The sequence below is a fragment of the Arvicanthis niloticus genome, chromosome X, assembly GCF_011762505.2.
Source record: "Arvicanthis niloticus isolate mArvNil1 chromosome X, mArvNil1.pat.X, whole genome shotgun sequence".
NCBI lineage: Eukaryota > Metazoa > Chordata > Mammalia > Rodentia > Muridae > Arvicanthis > Arvicanthis niloticus.
In genome coordinates, this window is record NC_047679.1 from 88,335,559 (window position 1) to 88,356,797 (window position 21,239).

At 40.7% G+C, this 21,239-nt stretch overlaps 1 protein-coding gene and 1 pseudogene across 2 annotated transcripts; both read left to right on the forward strand.

Annotated features, from left to right (window-relative positions):
- Positions 1 to 1,371: 1,371 nt before the first annotated feature.
- Nxt2 (nuclear transport factor 2 like export factor 2) lies at positions 1,372 to 8,810 on the forward strand. 2 transcript variants are annotated; one of them, XM_076918156.1, is made up of 5 exons: positions 1,372 to 1,519; positions 2,467 to 2,557; positions 3,538 to 3,624; positions 5,977 to 6,121; positions 6,843 to 8,810. In XM_076918156.1, exons 1-5 carry the CDS (start codon positions 1,413 to 1,415, stop codon positions 7,022 to 7,024), a joined length of 612 nt encoding a protein of 203 aa, XP_076774271.1. In that variant the 5' UTR covers positions 1,372 to 1,412; the 3' UTR covers positions 7,025 to 8,810. The 2 variants fall into 2 exon arrangements, with proteins under 2 accessions (XP_076774271.1, XP_034340596.1); XM_034484705.2 differs by lacking the exons at positions 1,372 to 1,519; positions 2,467 to 2,557 and adding an exon at positions 2,742 to 2,995.
- Positions 8,811 to 12,234: 3,424 nt separating this feature from the next.
- LOC117695065 (pescadillo homolog) lies at positions 12,235 to 13,482 on the forward strand (annotated as a pseudogene).
- Positions 13,483 to 21,239: the final 7,757 nt, after the last annotated feature.

Sequence of the window (21,239 nt, forward strand, 5' to 3'; positions counted from 1 at the left end):
TCAAATTCTTTTTTAAAAAATATTTATTTATTTATTTATTTACTTATTTTATGTATGTGAGTACACTGACACTCTCTTCAGATATTACATATGGTTGGGAGGCACTATGTGGTCACTGGGAATTAAACTCAGGACCTCTAGAAGAACAGTCAGTGCTCTTAACTGCTGAGTCATCTGTCCAGTCTCTCAAAATCTTAAAAATATGGATAATATTAATATTTACCTCTCTGTGTTTTGTGAGGATTGAATGAAATTACATTAAATTCCTTTCTATATCGAAAAAAAAGCCAAAAAAATTATAACAATGGACAGTAGATAATTTGAGAGAAAACGTAATTTACTAAACTTTCTTAAATTTTGAAGAGAACTCTGTAAAAAGTAAATTTAAAAAAAAACACATCAATAAAGGTTTTAAATACTAACACTGTGGCAGTGGGGATAGAGTAATTACATGTAAAAAGAAGAGGTAAGAATGGGGAGAGGAGAAGGAGTACAGGAGGGAAGAAGGAAAAGGGAAGAGGTGTTAGAAAGGCAGAGAGAGAAGATTGGGTAGAAAATGTTTTAGAGATTGGCCAAAACAAGATATTCAGAATTCATTACATGGAATTCCTTTAAACCTTATTAATACATACTTGATTGCTTGCCATTTTTTTTTTAAAAAAAAATTGGACAGACAGTTCTTTTGGGGTTTTTTTTGGGGGGGGGGGGGAGTTCTGAGACAAGGTTTCTCTGTGTAGCCCTAGCTGTCCTGGAACGCACTCTGTAGACCTCGAACTCAGAAATCCACCTGCTTCTGCCTCCCAAGTTCTGGGATTAAAGGCGTGCGCCACCACTGCTCGCTTGCCGTTTTTGTTAGTCAGTAAGCTTTTCAATGGTATTATATCGACTATGTTCACTGCTTAGCAGCTAAAGCTTTGCACAATGCCTGGACCACAGTAAATGATTATAAATGCTTGTTGATAGAATAAATAGATGACTTACAAATACTGAATCTGACTAATAGTGAAAATGAAAATGTTCTGTATGTTTCTCAGGTTTCTCAGACACTCAAATTCAAAATTTAAACTAATTTTTTTTCAGTTTATTTTTATTCTATATTTTCTCAGTCATCTGTACATGGATCTTTGGATTTTTTATTAATGTTTGGTTCTCTTATTGTTATTTCTAACACACACACACACCATCTATTGATCTCCATAAAAAATGTCGAACTGAAGATACAGAACTGTGATTCATTAGCATATGAAGAATAGCGGAGCATCACGTGGGATCAGCTGCCCGGAAGTTGTAAGAATACAGGAAGTAAGCGTCATAATAGACAAAGCGGAAGTAACTGAAGCTGAGTCACGCGCAGTCATACTCAGTCACTCACAGTCGGAGAACTGAACGGTGACGGTTGGTCGAGAGAGCTCATGGAGAATACAGACATGAAAAAACTTGCTACTAACTGGTCCAATGCGGACAAATATTATGGAAAGGCTGGCAGTTCCTATGAGGATCCACAAACCAACTACAGATAGTAAGTTTATAGAAATACTTGTTTCAAAGTTTAGAAGTCTCGCGGTCGCGGCTTTGAAACCAACCGGTTTAACCTTGAACTTAAATCCTAGGTAGTCACTGGTTAATCACTTTTTTAATAGACTGATGACAAAACATTTAACTTATAGTTGTCATAAATAATTGAATATGAGTAAAAATGTTTAGAAACGTGCTTGTGATCCCTACTAAACTGTTTCTTGTCATGCTGTTCTTGAGTAATCTGTGGAAACATACACCATAGGGTTTGGGGGATGGTGGTCCTTGTTATTTAATCCCCCCAGAGTGGAGAGAATCAGTAAAATGCTTATGTTTTAAACAGTGGGAAATTGTAGGCATCCAACTGAAGCGTTAGTGTCTGAGGCTCAGAGTTGAGAACATTCTAGAACTTTAAACAGTTTTCAACCGCTTAAGTACTTTAAACTTTCAGCCCTCGTGCAGTTGGCAGTTGGTGTCCGGGCCATAAGTTCTGCCCCCTTTTCCTATTGGCTACTGGCACAGTCTTTTCCATTTCTCATTGGCCTTCAAATTTTGGGCCGTCTCCTGGTGTAAAGACGTCCCCACCAAAAATTGGACATTTAATTTTAACTTGTGCTAGAGCAGGTAGCTGGGCAACTGAGATGCATTTTTTTCCATATTAAGATTACAAAAGCAAGGTCCTCACTGTTTGTTTTGTTGGGGGTCTGGGGGGATGGGGTAAATTGGTTAGTTTTTTCATTTGTTTGTTTCTCTTATGATAAATAGTTTGCAAGTAATTTAAAAACAGATGGGAGGGATCAGTCGGAACTGAAGGGACATGCTCCTGAAAGTTGGAACATCGGGGTGATTTTAACACCGGACTGAGCTACTTCCGGGGGACAATGGGCGTGTTGAAAATTCTGTGGCTTTGGCGGGGTTCACTTTGTTGCTAAACATTTTCTCCTTCCACAGCCAAAGGACCCAAACGAGTGATAAGGTACCGACACCTCCGGTGCGGGCGCCGGAGCAGACAATTTCAAGCTCCCCGATGGCCATGGCTGTGGTGAGTGCGTGACACCTCGGCCCGAGCAGAGGAGCGAGGGCTCAGATGGCATAGGGGAGGGGAGGCGCGGCTCGGCGCGAGTGGGGCTTGGACACGTGAGCAAGTGGCGAATCAGGGTCTGGCCCGCCAGCCCCTGGGGCGGGGCTCGCGCCCTCCGCCCGCCCCCTGGTCCTTAGAAAGAGCTGCAGGTGTGAGGGTAGCAGCCCGTGGGAGGATGAGGGATTGGTGGCCTTCGGCCTTCAGTGGCGCTTTTTCTGTTGGCACTTAAAAACAAATAGCAAAAGCTCCGGATTCCTTAAAAAGACTGGCGATTGTTTTTAATTCAAAAAAATAGAACTGCCTTGGTAAAAGGGTTACTTCATCAGGGATCGTCTTGTGAGAAGGACTCTGAGGGGGTCATTTCCTTTCTTCATTTCTGCAATTCACTTCCAAACACCAGTAAGTAGTTATATAACATAAGAAAAATTTGTAAGTGAGGCTGCTTAGATTTTTCACGTTGATTTTGACAGGGTTTTTGGAGGTTTTTTGTTTTTAACGCAGTAGCTTTTGAGCTTGGTCATAAGTTGAAACGAAGCACTTTGCTAGCCTACTCAATGATTGCCCACACATCACACCTAGGGTCCTGTCTCCCCACATCCCTGAGTTACAGTTACTATGGTGCACTTTGGTAGGCGAATGCTTTATAATACTGAGCTTTTTCTTTACTTACATGCCAAACAAAAAGCCCAGATTTAATGTGAAGAGTGGAAAAAAATGGGAGCTGAATATGTTTTAAAGACATAACACCTAAAACTAGCAGCAGGCTTTTTAAGCTGAAATGTGTGCCTTAACCTTTAAAATACTCAAATTTATATGATAGGAGTGGATTTTAAATGCAGCCTTAGAATGCTAGGGCATAAATTGACAACTTCTTTTGTGTATTTTGTGCTTGAGGGGGATTGGTGGAATTATAATTTACCTTTGTGAAAATTTTCCTGTAGGATTTCAAAACCTATGTGGATCAGGCATGTAGAGCTGCCGAGGAATTTGTCAATATTTACTATGAGACAATGGACAAAAGACGACATGTGAGTTTTATAGTCTCTATTATTCTTTGTTTAAATATTATTTTTAAAATACCATTTATCTGACTTGCATATGTGATTATGGTGCACAATTTCTTTAAGAGTTGCTTTTATTGGATTACTGTTAGGTGTATTGTTTTTCGTTGTTGTTTTTGTTTTATGTTTTGGTGTTGTTTTATTTTGTTTTCTTGTTTTGGGGAGTGGTTCGTTGTATTAAGTTTTTGTTTGCATTTTTGAAACCCAACACGTTGAAAGGCTAGGGAGAGGATATAGTGGAACTTGGGGGAGAGAAAGAATATGGTCAAAATATGTTTAAGTTTAAAAATTGTTTTACATAAAAATATGAAAAGAAAAGAAAGTTAGTTGCTTATAGAAGGTATGGTAAGGTTTTAGTGGGGGTATCAGCTCTGGAATCATATCATAAGTTTGCCTTTACCTAGTACCATGCTCTTAGGCCAAGTCCCAACTTTTCTTAACCTCGTTTTATTTTTAAATAGGAAAAAAAATTGTGGTTCTGAAAATTGAACTTAACATATTATGCAAATACTTTACCACTGTCCTATTCACCAGCTCAGGAATTAATTTAAACACTTCATATAACTGGGTCCAGCATACCTGTACATAAATGATCTTTTTTAAGTCCTTCAAATTAGCATAGTTATGGAAATGATGGTGGTGTGGAATGGTGTACCATTGCAGCGTTGTCTCTCGGTTTGCTTCTTTTATTTTTTATACTAATAGAAAATGTCTGCTGAAGGTTCACATTTGTAACTGATGTTCACAGTAAGAATCCAAGTAATGGACGTGCTTTCAGTTTTTAATAGATCAGGGTCTCACATCATTTTTGTTTTCATTGTAATTTATTCCTCAGCTCTATTTTTATAGATTTTTACATGCATTTGTGTTTTGCCTGCATGTATGAACTGAAGTTAGATGGTTGTGAACTGACATGTGAGTCCTGGGAATTGAACTGAGGTTCTCTGAAAGAACAGTCAGTGCTCTTAACCACTGAGCCATCTCGCAACTCCACCTCAATTCTATTTTAAAGGAATTAATTATTCCAGTATGTGATGAAATGAGTCTTACTTGTTCTCCTTTCAGTAAAGGACTGTTTTGTTATTTTTAAAACTTTTTAAACTAAGATAAAACATGTTACAATTGCTTGCATGGAAGTCAGGGTGGGAAAAGCTATAACAATGGATGTTTATTGTCCCTCGTCAGGAATACTTGTCATTTTGTCCTGTCTTGGTACTTTCAGAACTAATATAAGCTGTTGAGTTTAATGGCACAGGCCTTTAATCCCTGCACTGGGGAGGCAGAAGCAGATGGATCTTTAAATTTAAGGCCAGCCTTGTATACATAGTGAGTTTCAGGACAGCCAGAGCTACAAAGTAAGATCCTGTTTCAGAAAAATACATAGATAGATAGATAGATAGATAGATAGATAGATAGATAGATAGATAGATAGATAGATAGATATTAGATAGATAGACAGGAAGAAGGGGTAGGGGACAGCATAGCCAAGCCCCTATTGGTATACACCTATAATTGTAGAATTCTAGAGGCTGAGAAAAGGTCCTGGGTTTGAGACCAGCCTTCGATACAAGACGAATGTTTTTTAAAAAAGGTAACATAGTTCATTATCAGTGCAGAGATATGTGTGATATTTTTAATCCAACCTTTGAGAATAAAACAAGTAATGTGTCACTTGACCCAAAAGAGTTAAAGCTGTTGGATTTTTGTCTCATTTGGATCTTACCACACACACTGTCAAAAGCACTACTTTAGGTGATTCTGGCTCTTTTGAGCTTACTATACCAATACAAAAAAAAAAAAAAAAAAAAAAAAAAAAAAAAAAAAAAAAAAAAAAAAAAAAAGAATTCTTCTTAACATAAAAGCATCAAATTATTCACAGGCGTTTAGTCACTTTAGAATTAAAGTATATTAGGGCTCAATTGACAACCTAATTCTCAGGATTGGAAAAAGAGGAACCACAACTGGATTGAAGCTGCATGTACTTGGGATTTGTGATCACTTAATTCATTTTTAAATATCAAAACTTTAAAACCCTTACTATTTAAGGGATGAGAGGTTTTTTTCTCATCAAAACTAAAATGGAAATATTAAAATACGACTTTCCAGCTTTACAGAGTTAGATAATACCTATCCAAGGCAAGGTAGATGTCATGGGCACATTATTTTGCAAAAGTAATGAGGCAAAAGAAGTGGAAATAAAGACAGTGGAGGTAGAGACTGTGCCATGAAAATGTTTATATATTGTCTAATCTTTTAATGCATTTGTAGAAGATGCTTATGGGTAAAAAATCCATTCTTAAAGTTTTCCTTTATTTTTAGGCGCTTGTCAGGCTGTATTTGGACAAGGCCACTCTGATATGGAATGGAAATGTTGTTACAGGGCTGGAAGCCCTTGCTAACTTTTTTGAGATGTTGCCTTCCAGCGAATTCCAGATCAATATGCTAGATTGCCAACCAGTTCATGGTAAGTATTGAAGTATCTCCTTTATGTTCTGTTAGTAAACAATGAGGTATACACTTCAAGCAGCAGTACCCTTCAATAGTGAGTGTGTTTATTTATTTGAGCAAGTTAAGTGTCATGAATAATAATTTATACAGTCAGGCTTTGGATCTTCTTTTAGCTGCTTTTCACTCCAGAAAACCACCATTAATTTTGGGAGATTGGGATTTTTTTGTTAATGAAAAGGAGAACGTCTATACAAAATTATTATGTCATGTCATAGATTAATGTGTTTGATTGTTAAAATTTCAGAGAACTGTATTGTGTGAAAGAATGACTTGTGACAGAACCTGATTCTCAGTGGATTGATGCAGCAGCGTACAATACTTACCTCTAGATGGGGTACTTACTGTCTTAAATAGTTGTTTATAATGATATTTCCCCTTATATTTTCTGAGGAATGGTTTCAGAAACAAACTATGAATGATGTTACATATATAATGAAATATTAACACATATAGGGAACATATGGTCATGTTAGCTTATAATCTCTGTTTTGAAACTTAAGAGTACCCTGAAAATCTTTCTGGACTGAAAAAATCATCTTAATATTTTTTTTAATATTCAACTATTGACTTTAGGTTGCCTGCTTAAAGTACAGAATATTCATTTTAAAAAACTTTAACATGACATCATAAACTTAGATATGGAAAGTGACATATTTCTCTTGTTTATGTTGCTAAAGAGCAAGCTACCCAGTGCCAGACTACAGTGCTTGTTGTGACCAGTGGAGTCGTGAAGTTTGATGGAAACAAGCAACATTTCTTCAACCAGAATTTCCTGCTGACTGCGCAGACCACTCCTAACAGCACTGTGTGGAAGATCGCAAGTGATTGCTTCCGTTTTCAAGATTGGGCTAGTATTTAAAGGAGCAAAAGCCCATTCTGTTGGTCCATTAGTTCCAGCAAGTGAAGTTTAGTGTAAATTATTATATTTTGTTGCAAAAGTACTATAAAGTTAAGTGTATGTGCTAAAACTAAATGTATGTGATATTTTTTTATTCCTAGCAGCATCTTTGCTTGATCAGCTGCCAGTTTGGATTATTGCCCTTAAGAGCTTTAAAGATAGTTTTTTTTACATGCCTTATACATACATTCCACTGCTGACACTCTCAAAGTAATATTAAACATGATCTAGATACTAAGATACTCACTGTGAACCCAATCTATTGCACAAATCGAATCCTTTTGTCTATGGGATAGCACAAGATAGCTTTGTAGGAGGAAGTAGTGGTTTTTCAGTTATTAGGGTAATTTCTCAACGAAGCACATGCCTGTTTACAAGTAATACTGGTTTTAATATATAAGTATAGATATTTGAAGTCAGTTCAACTTAGTTTTATGCTAGTGTTCTGATGTATTTGAATTGCACTTAAGTATATAATAGTCCACGCTGTTTTCTTACATTGACATGTTTTCTTTTGAAATGAGGTAATCAACTAGATGGGTGAAAAAACGTTCTTGACTGATACTTGCATATTGGGTGCATTTAGTGGTAATAACAACTCTGAAACATTTTTGTGGCAGCTTCAGGTCAATATATCTATGTGATAAATGGGAGTGAAAATAAAAGCTGTAATGGGAGAGTAAGGAGTGAGAAATATAGAAAACTAAGACTAGAGCCAAAAACGAGAGAGGTCCTAAAAGCTGCATTTTAAGATCATTTTACTCCCCCTTCATGCTTGTCTCCAGTATTCATCCCAGTTTGCTTATGAATTTAAACAATTAAGATATCAGCAGTAAACTTAACTTTGTCTCAGAATCTGAAATTTAGAAAGGAAGCTACTACATAGTCTCTGTGCACGCTGAACTCCAAAGTCTTTCATATCAACTACAAGCCCAGAGCTGCCTATGTATTACCTGCCACTCACAGGAATAATTTTCTTCTCTTGTTTTTGCACTGTCAACTGTATTGCCTACTTTTTATCATTAAGTCCAATTTTATGATTTATTTCTGTATGGCACTGGATAAAAATAATATTAAAGCATTTCTGCCTATGGTTAAAGAAACCAGAAATCAAAGAAAAGATCTTCATGATAAACTTCAAAGGAACAAACTCATTAACTGTATGTCTTAGCTTCTAAAGACAAAAAAACAAACCTTTTTAGCTTTTAATTGAACTTTACAATTCTTTGAAATTTTTTAATATTTTAAGTTAAGCATTCTAGCTTTGTTTTGTAGTATGATCAAAATTAAAATTTTTACCACTCAATTTTAAAACTAGTAATTTACTTTGGCTCAGAAATGCACTGTATTTGTAATTATTGTATTATTTAAATTAAGTAGAAGGGGATAGAACTGATTTTAAAACCATGGCTTATTTCAGTTCTTATCAAAACATACACATTCTAGTCTATTCGGAGTGAGCTTGCTCTTTTTTTTTTTTCATTTTTTCCATTAACTGTATCTTTAGCAGAAATAATTAAAATGCCCCATCACTGCCCTTTCTATTGATGGAGAACAATCTCAAAAGCTGTGTATAATTAGCAATAACAGAATTGAACCATTGTAAATTACTTTATCCATAGGCTGCATAGTTCTATAGTGTGTATGACTTTAAATGGCTGGAACTGCTCATATGCGTACTAAACTATTTTTGACATGTTCATATTTTTATAACTTAAAAAATAAAGTAAAATTTGCATTTTCATAAGTTTTCTCAAGTCTTTCTTAAGATGTTTTTGGTTTTGTATTTAAGGCCCAAAAATGGGAACAGGTTTGTTATAAGATTTCCTTTCAATTTTTATTGGTTATTTTATTTATTTATATTTAAAATGTTATCCTCCTTCCCCAGTTTCCACTTTGCAAACCCCCTACCCCATCTCACACCCCCCTGCTTCTATGAGGGAGCTCCCTATCCACCCAGCCACCCACTCCCGCCTCAGCCTCACTGCCCTGGCATTGCCCTACGCTGGGGCATCAAGCCTTCACAGGGCCAAGGGCCTTCCCTCCCATTGATGTCAAATAAGTCCATCCTCTGCTACATATGCAGCTGGAGCCATGGGTCCCTCCATGTGTACCCGTTGGCTGGTGGTTTAGTCCTGGGAACTCTGGGGGGGGGGGTCTGGTTGGTTGATATTGTTGTTCTTCCTATGGGGTTGCAAACCCCTTCAGCTCCTTCAGTCCTTCCCCTAACTCTTCCATTGGGGTCCCCTTGGTCAGTCCAATGGTGGACTATGAACATCCAAATCTGTATTTGTCAGACTCTGGCAGAGCTTCTCAGGGTACAGCTAAATCAGGCTCCTGTAAGCAAGCACTTGGCATCCACAAACTGGGTTTGGTGGCTGCATATGGGATGGATCCCTAGGTAGGGCAGTCTCTGGATGGCCTTTCCTTCAGTCTCTGCTCCACTCTTTGTCCCTGCACTTCCTTTAGACAGGAGCAATTCTGGGTTAATACTTTTGAGATGGGTGGGTGGCTCTATCCCTCAACTGGTGGCCTAACTTCTGGAAATGGTCTCTACAGGTTTTCTCTCCCCTCTGTTGGGTATTTCAGCTAATGTCATCCCTGTTGTGTCCTGGGAACCTCTTGCTTTCCTGGCATAGGTGACTTTCTAGTGGCTACCCCCAGTTCCCCATCCCCCACTGCTACACACCTCCATTCAATTTGCTGACCCTTTGTACTTCTCCCCTGTCTCTTCCCCCACCTGATCCTGGCCCCTCTTTCCCTCACCTTCCTCTTTCCCTCCCATGTCACTCCCTACCTCTACCTCCAGTGATTATTTTGTTCCCCCTTCTAAGTAGGACTGAAGCAACTACACTTTGGTCTTCCTTCTTCTTGAACTTCATATGGTCTATGAGTTGTATAGTATGTATTCCAAGATTTTTTCCAATATCCACTTACATACCATGTGTGTTCTCTTGTAACTGGGTTACCTCATTCAGGATAATATTTTCTAGTTCTATCCATATGCCTGAAAAATTCATGAATTCATTGTTTTTAATAGCTGAGTACTCCATTGTGTAAATGTACCACATTTTCTGTATCCATCCCTCTGTTGAAGGACATCTAGGATCTTTCCAGCTTCTGGCTATTATAAATAAGGCTGCTATGAACATAGTGGATCATGTGTCCTTGTTATATGTTGGAGCATTTTGGGGGGGGATGGGTATATGCTCAGAAGTGGTGTAGCTGGGTCCTCAGTTAGTACTATGCCAATTTTCTGAGGAACTGCCAGACTGATTTCCAAAGTTTGTCCCAACTTGCAATCCCACCAGCAATGGAGGAGTGTTCCTCTTTCTCCACATCCTTGTCAGCATCTGCAGTCACCTGAGTTTTTGATCTTAGCCATTCTGACTGGTGTGAGCTGAAATTTCAAGGTCATTTTGATTTGCATTTCCCTGATGACTAAGGATGTTGAATATTTCTTTAGGTGCTTCTCAGCCATTCCAGATTCCTCAGTTGAGAATTCTTTGTTTAGCTCTGGACCCCATTTTTAAATAGGGTTATTTGGTTTTCTGGAGTCTAACTTATTGAGTTCTTTGTATATTTTGGATATTAACCCTCTATTGGATGTTGGGTTGGAAAAGATCTTTCCCAATCTGTTGGTTGCTGTTTTTTCCTGTTGATAGTGTCCTTTGCATTACAAAAGCTTTTCAATTTTATGAAGTCCCATCTGTTAATACTCAGTCTTAGAGCCTGAGCCATTGGTGTTCTGTTCAGTAAATTTCCCCCTGTACACATGTGTTTAAAACTCTTCCCCACTTTCTCTTCTATTAGATTTGGTGTATTTGGTTTTATGTGGAGTTCCTTGATCCACTTGGACTTGAACTTTGTATAGGGAGATAAGAATGGATTAAGAATGGATCAATTTGCATTCATCTACATGCCAACTGCCACTTGAGCCAGCACTATTTGTTGAATATGCTGTCTTTTTTCCACTGGATGGTTTTGGCTCCTTTGTCAAAGATCAGGTGACCATGTGCAGAGCTGTAGCTCTCGAGTGGCCATGGGTCCTGTTGGGCTGTGTTGTGGTTCCCGAGTGTCTGTCGCCCCAGGCAGCTGGACTGAGAAGCTGTGGTGCTCTGCCCAGGAATGGAGAAGTGTCAGCCTGAACTCCAGATGCCACTGGGAGCCACAGAAGAACTGAGACAAAGTGGGCATATGGGCTGGACTGGCACGCTGCTGAGAGGGGCAAGAGGAAGAGCTCTGGTGGTGCCCCACGGGGTAGAAACTCTTGGTTACGGTACTGGCTTGGCTAGGTGGCTGGCTTGGCTAGCTTGCTTGAGTTGGTTGCCTCCATGGCAGTAACATAGAGGAGTCTTTTAGTGGAAGATTAAGCAGCAGCTCGGTAGCCAAAGGCCTTCTCCATGGTTCCTCATGTCAGGGCCCCAAAGACACAAGGAAGTCCATGGTTTTAAAAGGTTTATTGCCATGGCAGAAAGTGGATGTGGCTGTACACCCCCCCACACACACCTCAGGGTGGACCTGAGTTAAATAGGGAGGGAGGAGGGTCTGGGGAGGAATGCTTAATTGCCTATGCCCTTTGGCCTTTAGGTACCTCATTAATATGGAGATCTCTTGAGGTTCTGAAGCCTGTAGTCATACCCTCTACCTGTGCTAGGTGACACAAACCTCTCTTTGGAAAAGGCTGTAGGGGCATTGCCCTATGTGACTAAAAGGCGTGGATCATTGGAGGTCTTTGGCCAAGTGTCGGGAGCCTGGAGTCTGGGAGCAAGGCCAAACATCTACCGTCCCATTAGGGTCCAGGGTTTGAAGCCTGTGCTCAACCAGGAACCAAGCTATCCTTTCAAGGCCCCACAACCATGGGTGTGTGGGTTTAATTCTGGTTCTTTGTTGGGTTATAGTAGGGGTCCTGCCATGGGGCTAGGGCTGCTCAGGGAGGCAAGACACGGGAGTTTGACTGCACTTGCCTCACGCTGACACTCGGCAGGTGTCGGGCTGTGAAAAGCCACTGTGGGGACACTGCTCCAGTGGGTGGGGGTGGGGGGGGAGCACAGTCTGAGGTCCCGTGGGAAGCCAGAGCTAGCTTGTCTGGTTCTCAATCTCTTGGGCACCCAGGCACCACCAGAAGCCATGGAAGAGAACAAAGTGGGGGCCACAGGCTGGATTGGCCCATGGCTGAAGGGAAGAGGGGGAGAGCACTGCAGCTGCGCCACGCTGGGATGAGAGTCTTTGGTTTGTTACAGCTGTCAGCTTGCTTGGGTTGGTGGTCACCGTGGCTGAGAACACAGTCTTCTGCAGGAGATTAGATGCAGCTCTGTAGGCAAAGGCCTGTTCCATTTTTTTCCCCACAGCAAATTGTGATGAAAAGAAGCCGTCCATGGTTTTAAGATGTTTATTGTCATGGCGAAAAGTAGATGAGAACTGGCTGCCCTCAGTGCCAGCCTGGCCCGAGTGGTGGTGCCTGCTATAGAGGAAGCTGAGGCTGATGAGTTTCCTACCGATGGGGAGGTGACAGCACAGGAGGAAAGTCGAAGGAAAGAGCAAGAGGCACAGGAAAAGCACACGAAAATCTTTGAAGGCTTGAAGTTCTTCCTGAACCACAAGGTGCCCCGAGAAACATTGGCCTTCATCATCAGGTGTTTTGGTGGGGATGTATCCTGGGACAAGTCTTTGTGCATCAGAGCCTCCTATGACGTCACAGACTCCTGCATCACCCACCAGAATGTTGACCAGCCCGGGCAGCAAACCCCCATCATTGGCAGGTACTATGTGCCAGTACTATGTACCAGTGAGTGTTTGACTGTGTGAATGCCAGGCTCCTCCTCCCTGTGGCAGAGTACTTCCCTGGGGCGTATTTGCCTCAACACCTTTCGCGCTTCATATCTGAGAAGGAAGAAGATTATATCCCGCCCTGCCTCAGAAGCTGAAGCTCCTGGCTCTGCAGCGGGGAGAAGATCCAGGAAACTTGGAAAAGGAAGAGGGAGATGAGGATGATGATGACAAGGTGATGGTGATGTTGCAGCGGAAAATGAGGAAGAAGATGCGGAAGCTGAATCAGAGGATGAGAAGGAGGAGGACGAGGACAAAGAAGAGGACAAGGACGAGGACAAGGACGAGGAGGATGAGGAGGAGGCGCACCTGTTGGCCTTGGAGCAGCAAAGGCTGGAAGGAAAGAAACCCCAGGTTATGGGCGGCACTGTGAACTGGAAGACAAGCAGCGGCTGGCCCAGGAGGAAGAAAGTGAGGCTAAGTGCCTGGCCATCATGATGATGAAAAAGTGAGAGAAGTACCTTTACCAAAAGGTCATGTTTGGCAAGCGGCGCAAAATCCGAGAGGCCAACAAGCTCACAGAGAAGAGGAAAGCCTGTGACGAAGCTGTGAAGTCTGAGAAAAAGGCCAAGAGGACAAGGCCTATGTGAGCTCCAGTCGTCCCTCACTGAGATCTGAACTTGGCAGAAGCAAGCTAGTGAGGCACACATCCACACCAGTCAGCACTCTCATACTTTTAGTGGTGTGTGGCCAGCCCCGTCCTCCCGTGAGGTTCAAGCCAGTGTCCGGGCAAAGAGGCCTCTACCCAATGCAGTTCTAAATCCAGGAGTCTGTCTGAAATCCTCATCTTTCCTTGGTTTTTCACAGCCTCCTAATAGCCGTGCCCATCCTGTGCTCAGGATGATATCGTGGAGTAAGGGTGGGGAGCTTTTGTTATTAAATGGCTGGATCTTCGAAAAAATAAAAAATAAAAAAAATAATAAAAAAAAAAGAACATGTTACAATGTGGAAAGCAATGATAACTTGGATTTTTTTTCTTTGTCAATTATACAGTCCACCTTACTTTCCCTCTTTTCCTACCAAGCATTCACATTGCAAAGAATCAACTGTTTGAAGTACCAGTGAAGATGTGGGTGAGAGATTGGAACTCTTAACCTGGAGAAAATGGCCAAAGCATTATATCCGTTGAAAATTGAAACAAATATAATGGCATTCCAGAAACATTTATTCCTTCAGTTTAGGCACAGTGATTAAGAGCTGGTGCAATACAAAAGAAACTAACACTTGGTGTTATTTTTAACTATTTTATTTATTTACATTCCAAATATTGCTCCCCCCCCCCCCCGTCCCTCATCCAAGACTTCTTCACCTCATCCCTCATCCCCTTCTGCTCTGAGAGGGTGCCCCCCCCCACCAGGCATCCACCTTCTTTGGGGCATCAAGACACTACAGGATTAGGTGCATCCTCTCCCACTGAGGCCACACAAAGCAGCCTCTGCTACATATGTGTCTCAGTCCCACCTGTGTATGCTCTTTGGTTGGTGGCTTAGTCACTGAGAGCTCCCGGGGTCCAAGTTAGTTGACACTGTTAGTCTTCCTGTGGGGTTACCGTCCCCTTCAGCTCCTTCAGTCCTTCCCCTAACTCCTCATAGAGGTCCCTGACCTCAGTCCAATTCTTGCCTGTGAGCAGAGACTGAAGAAATGGCCAACCAGTGACCAGACCATCGTGGGATCCATCCCATGGGCAGGCACCAAACCCTGACACAATTATAACACTATGTTATGCTTGCAGACAGGAGCCTAGCGTGGCTGTCCTCTGAGAGGCTCTACCAGCAGCTGACTGAGACAGATGCTGATACTCAGCCAACCACTGGACTGAGGTCAGAGACCCCACAGTGGTTTTTTTAAAGAATTTATTTATTTATTTACTTATTTATTCAATGTATGAGTGCTCTGCTGCATGTATATTCACATATCAGAAGAAGCCATAAGATGCCCTCATAGATGGTTGTGAGCCACCATGTGGTTTGTAGGAATTGAACTCAGGACCTCTGGAAGAGCCATCTCACCAGTGCACTCTTGGCTTTATTTACACAAGAGTTAGTGTGACTTGTGCAGAAGAGTTCTAATCTCTTCCCTGATCTTCTTGATCTCTCAAGCACAGGTGTCCTCTGTTTATTGAACAGCACAGCAAATATAATTTCAAAAAGGAATAATGAACTTTTTGTCTTAATCCTTTACAGAAGGCTTGCAAGCGGGGATATTGACCTTTGGCCCCATTGACTCAGAACATTATGCAAAACCACAATGAGATAGATAATCTAAATAACCCTATGTGGTTTTCTACACTTTCTGCAGGTAAAGTGGGCATAGCTTTCAGTGCCTCACTGTTTCCAGTAAATGATCTTAGGTCTGACCTACAACATTTTATGCACATACACTGTTCTGTGTCAGGAGCATGGACCTGTCACAAAGAAAAAATAGAGAACATGGTACATCGGAATGTTCAAAGCATAATAAGATTGCAGTGTTTCTTCTTAGACGTCAGTTAATTCTGAACAAGTTGAAAATACAGTACATAAGCAGAAGGAGTTCATCGCTATAAAAGAACTCAAAGCACTTCACTAAGTTGGTTACAGGTTCAGAGAGAGTGTGATTTGTAAAGGCAAGTTTTAAACAGCATTTTTCAGAAGAAGTCATTCCCACAAGGAACATGTGCTTCTCTTACAGAAGACTGAGGTTTAGTTCCCAGCATCCACACTCTGGCTCACAACTGTCTGTGACTCCAGTTCCAAGAGATCTGAATCCCCACTTCTGACCTCTGTGGGTACCAGCCACCCATATGATTCACATATATACATAAAGGCACTCATACTCCACAAAATACATCTTTTAAAAAACATGTCATCAACTAGTTAGAGTGACATACGACTGCAATCCCAGTACTCAGTCATGTGAGAAAACATTGTGCATTTGTGGCACCAGTTTGAGCTATATAGCAGAATTATGCCCCCCCCCAAAGCCAACAGACACTTTGGAAAAAGGGAAGTCATAGCCCTTAAAATCAAATGCCATTTTCAACTTCTCAAAGACACATGGAGTTTTCACGTGTTTACATCTCAGAACTTTGGATGACTCTTACATTGATGCTGCATCAGAAGTTGAGCCACTGTGCTCCATTTATCATTGGTACACAAATCAATGATGAATGTTGTAATTAACTATCTTAGATGAAATATTAACGATGAGTTTAGCCTAGCCAAAAATAAGTAAGGGGGCTGGAGAAATATGTCACTAGTTAAAAGCACTGGCTACTCTTCCGGAGAACAGGAATTTGATTCCCAGCACCTACATGGTGACACACAGCCATCTATAGCACCAATTTCAAGAGATCCATTTCTCACAGAAACTCAGTGTACACAAGTGGTGCCTATATACAAGCAGGCAACATACCCATACACATAAGTTAATAATTTTACTTGTAAAAATTGGCCAGGAATCCATTTAGGTCTAAGTTTATAGGCATTAGTAAAAATTAAGACTAAGAGCTTTTCCACTGTGTGCTGTTTGGTGTTTTGATAAGTTGATACAAACTAGAGTTTCCTGGGGAAAAAGAAACTCAGTTGCGGACTTGCCTCCTTCAGACTTGCCTGTAAACAGCTCCACAGGGCATTTTCTTCATTAACAATTGATGTGGGAGGACTCAGATCACTGAGTAGCTTATTTCTGACCCAGCACCCTGGGTTGTATATGAAAGCAAGATGAACAAGTCATGAACAGCAAAAGCAGCTTTCCACTATGGTGTCTCGCTACATTCTAACTTATAGGCTCCTCTTCGAGTTTCTACTGTGGCTTCCCACAGTGATGGCCTATGACCTATAAGCCAAAATAAACCCTTTTCTCCCCCAAGATGGTTTTGGCCAGTGTTTAACACAGCAACAGGGAAGTTAACCGGGACAGGCTAATAGTCACATGGTATTCAAAGTCTTACTATGTCATTTGCACTTCATAATTAGCTCGTATTGCTAGAAATGCTTCAGAGTATTAAATACATCTGTGCCTCAATATATTTCTCACAATAACATTTTCTAATTTTTACCTTAAAATTACTTAGTAGTGGGGTTGGGGATTTAGCTCAGTGGTAGAGCACTTGCCTAACAAGTGCAAGGCCCTGGGTTCGGTCCTCAGCTCTGAAAAACAATTACTTAGTTTTAGGAGTGTATGGTTTATATAAAAGTATAATCAGACATTAAGACCCCCAAGGACTTGTTGGGCAGCTAGTCTAGGCAGTGTGTGAGCTCCATTTACTGTAAAAGAGCCTGCCTCAAAATGGGGAGTTATATTCATCAGCAGTGTTCAGTGGTAAGTCACCCTTGTTCAAGTAAATAAACTCCCACCTATGCTCACACAAGCAACCCTAATTAAATGCAGTGAGTTATAAATAAGAGAGACATGTAAATAGGAGGGAGGGGTTCAGTAGGAAGGTCGAGTGGATGAGAGAATAATAGGGAAAAGCATGATCAACATCACTTGTGTGTGTGTGTGTGTGTGTGTGTGTGTGTGCAATATAATTGTGAAAGAACAGAAAAAGCTAGAGAAAGGATCTGGGGAAATAGCTAAGCAGTTAATAACATTGGCTGCTCTTTCAGAGGACCTGGGTTCAATTCCCAGTGTATTTCTTATTGGGCTATATAGTTAAATCTAGCTATAAAAGGTAGAGACATGTACAGCTTATTGTTGCAGTAATGTGCATCTGTCAGATGAGGACTTTTAGGATACAGCATGTATCTGTGATTAAATTGCAACAGACCTCCAGATAGTCTGTAACTCTAGTCCCAAGGGATCTGACTCCCACTTTTGGCCACCATGGACACTACACACTCATGATACACAAATATACATGCATGCAAAAACAAATACACGAAAAATAATAATAAATGTATGTATCAGTTACTTGTTTTTAAAAGGGGGACACATAGGAAGGAAACCAGTGTCAATCACTGGCCTCCACATAGGCAGACATGGGCATGGACACATGCAAATACATACTACAAACAACACACACAGACACACAAACACAATATTTCCAAGGTATTGGGAAAGAAACAAAAAATCAACTAAGCAAATGAAAGCCAAATGTTGATCCCTCTATTCTGAAATTTTGCTGGATTAACCATTGCCAAAAATTAGATGGGAAATTTGGTAGAAAATGTTTTCAGTTGTTGTCAGGAGATTTAATGTGAGATAGGAAGAATAAACATGCTTTATTCTGGCTTACATGCCAGGATAGCCAGAAACACACACACACACATTTGCACATACATGCAAAGTGCAAGTGCTCCATGTGTGTTATCATAGCCATACATTTATCAGGGAAATGGTATGCTTTTTGGATTTGAGGGTATTTTATCAAAACATTACCAAATGTTCTAGCTAATATTTTTCTCTTGCCAAGTCCTCCTGCACAAAGGATTTCTTATTATCTTTTATCTAGCGATAAAAGGCAGAGAAATGTACAGATTATTGTTGCAGTAATGTGTATTTTTCAGATGAAGGCTTTTAGGATACAGTATATATCTGTGATTAAATAAATGTGCAACAAACCTCCGGATAGTGAGGGCTGAGGAGATAGCTTATCTGGTAAGAGCACTAGCTTCTCTCCAGCACTCACATGGTGGCACACAACCGTGTGTAACTGCCTTCCAGGAGGATCTGATGCCTTCTACTGGCCTCCACAGGCATTGCATGAATTTGGTACATAAAAGATAGATACAGGCAAAGATAGATATGTTAAATAAATACAAATCTTAAAAAAAAAACTACAAATAGGTGGATTGTACAAAGTTTACTCTCACTCACAAGCTGTATATTTCACTTCACAACCCATAATGAGAATGCATAAATAAGTAAAATCTAAAATATAACTCGTACATTAGATTATATTGTAATTTCACACTAATATGTTTTGTTAATTCCAGTTATAATCTGCTCCGCTGACTTTTACAACTTCTTAAAGGACTGAATCAACAGTCTGAAGAAGACAAAAATTGAACTCCACATCCTGTTTCACTATCCCTTGGGGGGGTTGGGAATGTAGGGTCAGTTTCCAAAATATGGCACTGTATGTCAGTGATGACACAAATTATCAAAAACTTTTTCCTCTCATACTTGTCTCTTTAGTGACGGCAGTTGTGTTGGTAACTTTTCTATTGTTGCAGTAAAACACCATGAAGAGGGGATTACAGTGCTGGATGTATGTATGCATGATGGCAGAGGGCAGGTGGCAGATATGGTGTCAGGAACAGCAAGCTGAGGGCCTAAATCTTCAACTGCAAGCAGGATACAGAGAGAGAGAGAGAGAGAGAGAGAGAGAGAGAGAGAGAGAGAGAACTGGGAAGGGTCTTTATATTCTCAAATTTCACCTCCAGTGACATATTTTCTCCAATAAGGAAAAATCTATACCTCCTTAAACAGCACCACTGTGACTGAGTCACAAAACTGACCCATGGAAGCCATTCTCATTATCCTTCAAGCCAATGCATACCATGTCTTTTTTCTCTTGAAACCAGACATTTTTCTTTTATTTCCTTTGCCTCAGCTGCTTTTTTTTTTTTTCATTGCAGATCCACACAGAGTGTGGTGGTTGGAATGAGAATAGTCCTCATAAGCTCATAAATTTAAATACTTGGTCCTGGGTTGTTGGAACTGTTTTGAGAAGGATTAGGAGGTGTGGTACAAACATGAGATAAAGTGAATGATGCCCTCAAAAATAGCCACCAAGCTATTTCTGCAACATGTGAAATGAAAAGGCCTAAAGAATTTTATGATAATAAAAACAAAGCAACAAATCAAAAGCTTATGCAAATGTAATTCGAGAAGTGAGCCATGTTCCATCCATAAAGGGCAGCTGAACTTGGCAGTATCAGACACATGGCTCTGGCTGTAGAGTCATAAAAGATACACTAGTAAAGGGATTGTAGACTCTTCCTCCATGGTTAAGAAGAGTTACAGTGGCCAGGCATGTAGCAAGGGAGTCTCTACTTGGAGGCTCTGAGAAGCCATTATAAAGTGAAGCCTGGAGTGTTTTCAGAACCCCACGACATCAGAGGTGCCAGAGCTGTAGGATGCCTACCAGGGAGAGCTGCAGGACAGGGAGTGGAAGCAGCCCAAAAGAGATACAGGGTTGAGGATGGAGTCATCTAAACCCTTTGACAAGGTGATACTGGATTTGAAATTTACCCTGCTGGGTTTTTATCTTGTTTTAGTCCAGTATTTCATCACTGTGACTTCATTCTTTCCTTTTGGAATGGTAATATGTGTGTTGTGCCATTGTATGCAGGAAATATGTAATTTACTTTGTGATTTTATAGGGGTAATAGAGTTTGTTATATACACATACATGGAACAAGTGCAGATAAGAATGTCAGATGTCTTGCTCTGTCATTATCTCCCATATTCCCTTGCAACTGGAGTACTTAAAGACTCTGAAGCTTTGACTGGAGGCCACGAAGCCCTGGAAATCCTCCTCTCTCCACTCCTTAAACACTGTTATAGGCACACTTGGACACACACACACACACACACACACACACACACACACGGGCTTTGCATGTGCACACACAAAACCTTCTCTAGCTTTTTTTTTCCCACAGAAGAGCTATATATTCAAACTTAGATTCTCATACTTGTAGTACAGATTTTTTTACCCACTGAGCCAACTCCACAGCTCCTGGATGTTTTTGTACAAATGTGTGCGTGTACGTGCGTGTGCATGTACGTGTGTGTGTGTGTGTGTGTGTGTGTGTGTGTGTGTGTGTGTGTGTTGGTTTGAAAGAAAATGGTCCCCATAGGCAAATAGGGAGTGGCACTATTAGGACTCATGGCCTTGTTGGAGTAGGTGTGACATTATCAGAGGAAACATGTCTCAGTCTCTTCTTCTGCCTTTGAATCTAGATGTAGAACTCTCAGCTCCTTCTCTAGCACCATGTCTGCCTGCATTTTGCCTTGCTTCCTGCCATGACCAAAAATGAACTAAACCTCTGAGCTGCAAGCCAACCCCAATTAAACGTTTTATAAGAATTACAGTGATTACAGTTTTTTTTCACACCAATAAAACCTTAACTATTAAGAGTCCCTTTTGGAAGAGGGAAACCTCAATTGAAAAATAGTCCCACCAGATTGGCCTGTAGTCAAGTCTGTGGTGTATTTTCTTGATTGATGATTGATAATAGATGGGGGTGGAGTATGCTCACAGTGGGCAGTGCCACCCCTGGGACTGTATTCCTGGCTGCTATAAGAAAGCAGACTGAGCAAACCATAGGGAGCAAGCCTGTAAACAGCACTCCTCCATGGTCTCTTTATTAGCTCCTGCCTCCAAGTTCTTGCCATGCTTGAGTTTCTATTGTAG